Below are 2,500 nucleotides of genomic sequence, written 5' to 3' on the forward strand. Positions count from 1 at the left end.
GCTAGCCCCGGGGGGGCGCTGACGACTGGAACGTGTGTGTGACAGACCCTCTCATTAACCACGTCAGGCACTATATGTTTACGGTTCGTGTCGCTCACTTTGATTGACTGCGGCCCCGGCTGTCGACCAGAATGGTGTCAGTGTGTTTCTGGGTGAGGATGGACGTGCCCTTACACTCGCTCAGCTGTGTTTGCAGGCGCTCAGATGTGCTGAGGGGACTGGAGGCACTCTAGGGAAGCATGTAGGAAGTGTTTGGACTTGTGTGACCGCGTGCGTGTCAGCCGTCTTTGAAAACTGATACTGGTGTTTCGAGGGCCTGCTGCAGTGCATCGGGGAAGTCGGCCATTTGTTGATGGACAGAAAGCTGGTCTTTGTTGCTGGCGAGACGTGTGGTTTTCCATCTTAGTGCGGTTGAAGCTCCTCGTTGGCATCTAAAGGCCACATCTAACGTGCTAGAATAGAAATAAAGTCTGTCTCTTTAATTTCTCTCTCTCTCTCTCTCCCTCTCTCCTTCTCGCTTGCTATTTCTGTCTCCCCTGTGCATTCTCTGTCCCTCTCACTTATTTTCCCTGATTGTCTCAATCTCTCTTCCCCCTTCTTCCTCCCTTCTCTCATCTTTCTTTCCCTTTTTCCTCCCTCCTCTCCATCTCTCTATCGCTTTCTTTCTCCCTCCTCTCCATTTCTGTCCCTTTCTTTCACCCTTCTCTCCATCTTCGTTTCAGAGCTTTTCCTCCTTCTTTTCTTTCATTTAAAGTCATGGCTCCTCTCTTCTTCCTTTCTTCTTCCCTTCTCTCCTTTCTTTCTCCCTTTTCTCCATCTATCTTCCCCCTTCTTCCTCCCTTCTCTCCATCTCTATCTGTTGCTCCTTCCCTTCTCTTCATCTCTCTATCCTTTTCTTTCTTGCTTCTCTCCATCTCTCTATCCCTTGCTTCCTCCCTTCTCTCCTTGCTTCCTCCCTTCTCTCTCATCTCTCTATCCCTTACTTCCTCCCTTTTCTCCATCTCTATCCCTTTCTTTCTCCCTTCTCTCATCTATCTATCCTTTTCTTTCTTGCTTCTCTCCATCTCTCTATCCCATGCTTCCTCCCTTCTATCCATGCTTCCTCCCTTCTCTCTATCCCTTGCTTCCTCCCTTCTCTCTATCCCTTGATTCCTCCCTTCTCTCCATCTCTCTATCCCTTTCTTCCTCCCTTCCCTCCATCTCTCTATCCCTTTCTTCCTCCCTTCTCTCCATCTCTCTATCCCTTGCTTCCTCCCTTCTCTCTCATCTCTCTATCCCTTGCTTCCTCCCTTCTCTCTGTCTCTCTATCTCTTTCTTTCTCTCTTCTCTCCATCTTCTTTTCAGAGCTTTCCCTCCTTGTTCTCTTTCATTAAAAGTCACTGCTCCCCTCTTCTCTATTTGTCTCTCTCTTTCTCTCTCTCTCTCTCTCTCTTTCTCTCTTTCTCTCTCTTTCTCTCTTTCTGATGATGATGATCTCTCTCTCTGTGTGTGCAGGTCTGGCGGTGTTGGCGGAGGCGTACCCAGAGAGGATCCTGCAAAGGCTGCTGGGAGAGTATCAGACCGGGCCCGCGTCCTCCTCCTCACAACCCGAGCACTCGCTGGAGACGCGCCTCAAGATGGGAGAGGTGTTGATGAGAGCCAGTCGGGCCATGGGTATGTGTGTGTGTGTGAGTGTGTGTGTGTGCGTGCGTGCGTGTGTGCGTGCGTGCGTGTGTGTGTGTGTATGTGTGTGTGTGTGTGTGTGTGTGTGTGTGTGTGTGTGTGTGTGTGTGTGTGTGTGTGTGTGTGTGTGTGGTCTTTCTCTTTATTTACATGTGTGTCCACTTTTTTCCACTTTGTTCTTCGGTCATGGAATGTTTTGGACGCTTTCTGTGTTCTTGTCTGTGAGTTTATTTGTTGATTTGTTTGTTTATTTGTTGTTGAGTTTTGTTGTTTATGTTTATATATCCTTGTACTGTATGTTTGTCTGCTTCTGGCTGCATGTGACTCTGAGAGCTTCACTCTGATAGTTGTCTTTGTAAATGAGGACCAGTCTGTCTTTTTTAGCTGTCTGTCTGTCTGTCTGTCTGTCTGTCTGTCTGTCTGTCTGTCTGTCTGTCTATCTGTCTGTCTGGCTGGCTGGCTGTGCACCTACTGCATATGCTATGAAGCTCTACTCTTGTAGGATCCTCTGTCTGTGTGTGCCAATCTGTCTCATTTGGACTGATTGACCGTCTGTCTCTCTGTCTGTGAGCCTGTCTGTCTGTGTGTCTGTGGGCCTGTCTGTCTGATGTTAGGGGCTGTGTTCTGATAGGGTCTTCCCTCCATCTCGCCACTGCCTCAGGCCGTCCCCCTCTCTCGGTTCTCTTACAGCCATGATGGCGGTCTTAATCCTCTCTCATTCAGTCCACGCTGCCATCTCAGCTGTTGTGGCCCAGCAGCGTGCCAGAGCAGAGTCGCCACTTGTGCTGAATTAGCTCTCTTACAGCATCTCTTTATCTTGGAGCTGGTGGCGTTTGGT

General features: G+C 49.2%; 1 protein-coding gene across 1 annotated transcript in view; it reads left to right on the top strand.

Annotated features, from left to right (window-relative positions):
- The window catches only part of tango6 (transport and golgi organization 6 homolog (Drosophila)), a 28,366-nt gene that overhangs the window by 13,171 nt on the left and 12,695 nt on the right, over positions 1–2,500 (top strand). The window contains exon 15 of the mRNA XM_062547591.1: positions 1,495–1,653. Coding sequence (XP_062403575.1) covers positions 1,495–1,653 — 159 coding nt within the window. The remainder of the gene's footprint in view (positions 1–1,494; positions 1,654–2,500) is intronic.

This window comes from Sardina pilchardus, chromosome 10 (assembly GCF_963854185.1).
Source record: "Sardina pilchardus chromosome 10, fSarPil1.1, whole genome shotgun sequence".
NCBI lineage: Eukaryota > Metazoa > Chordata > Actinopteri > Clupeiformes > Clupeidae > Sardina > Sardina pilchardus.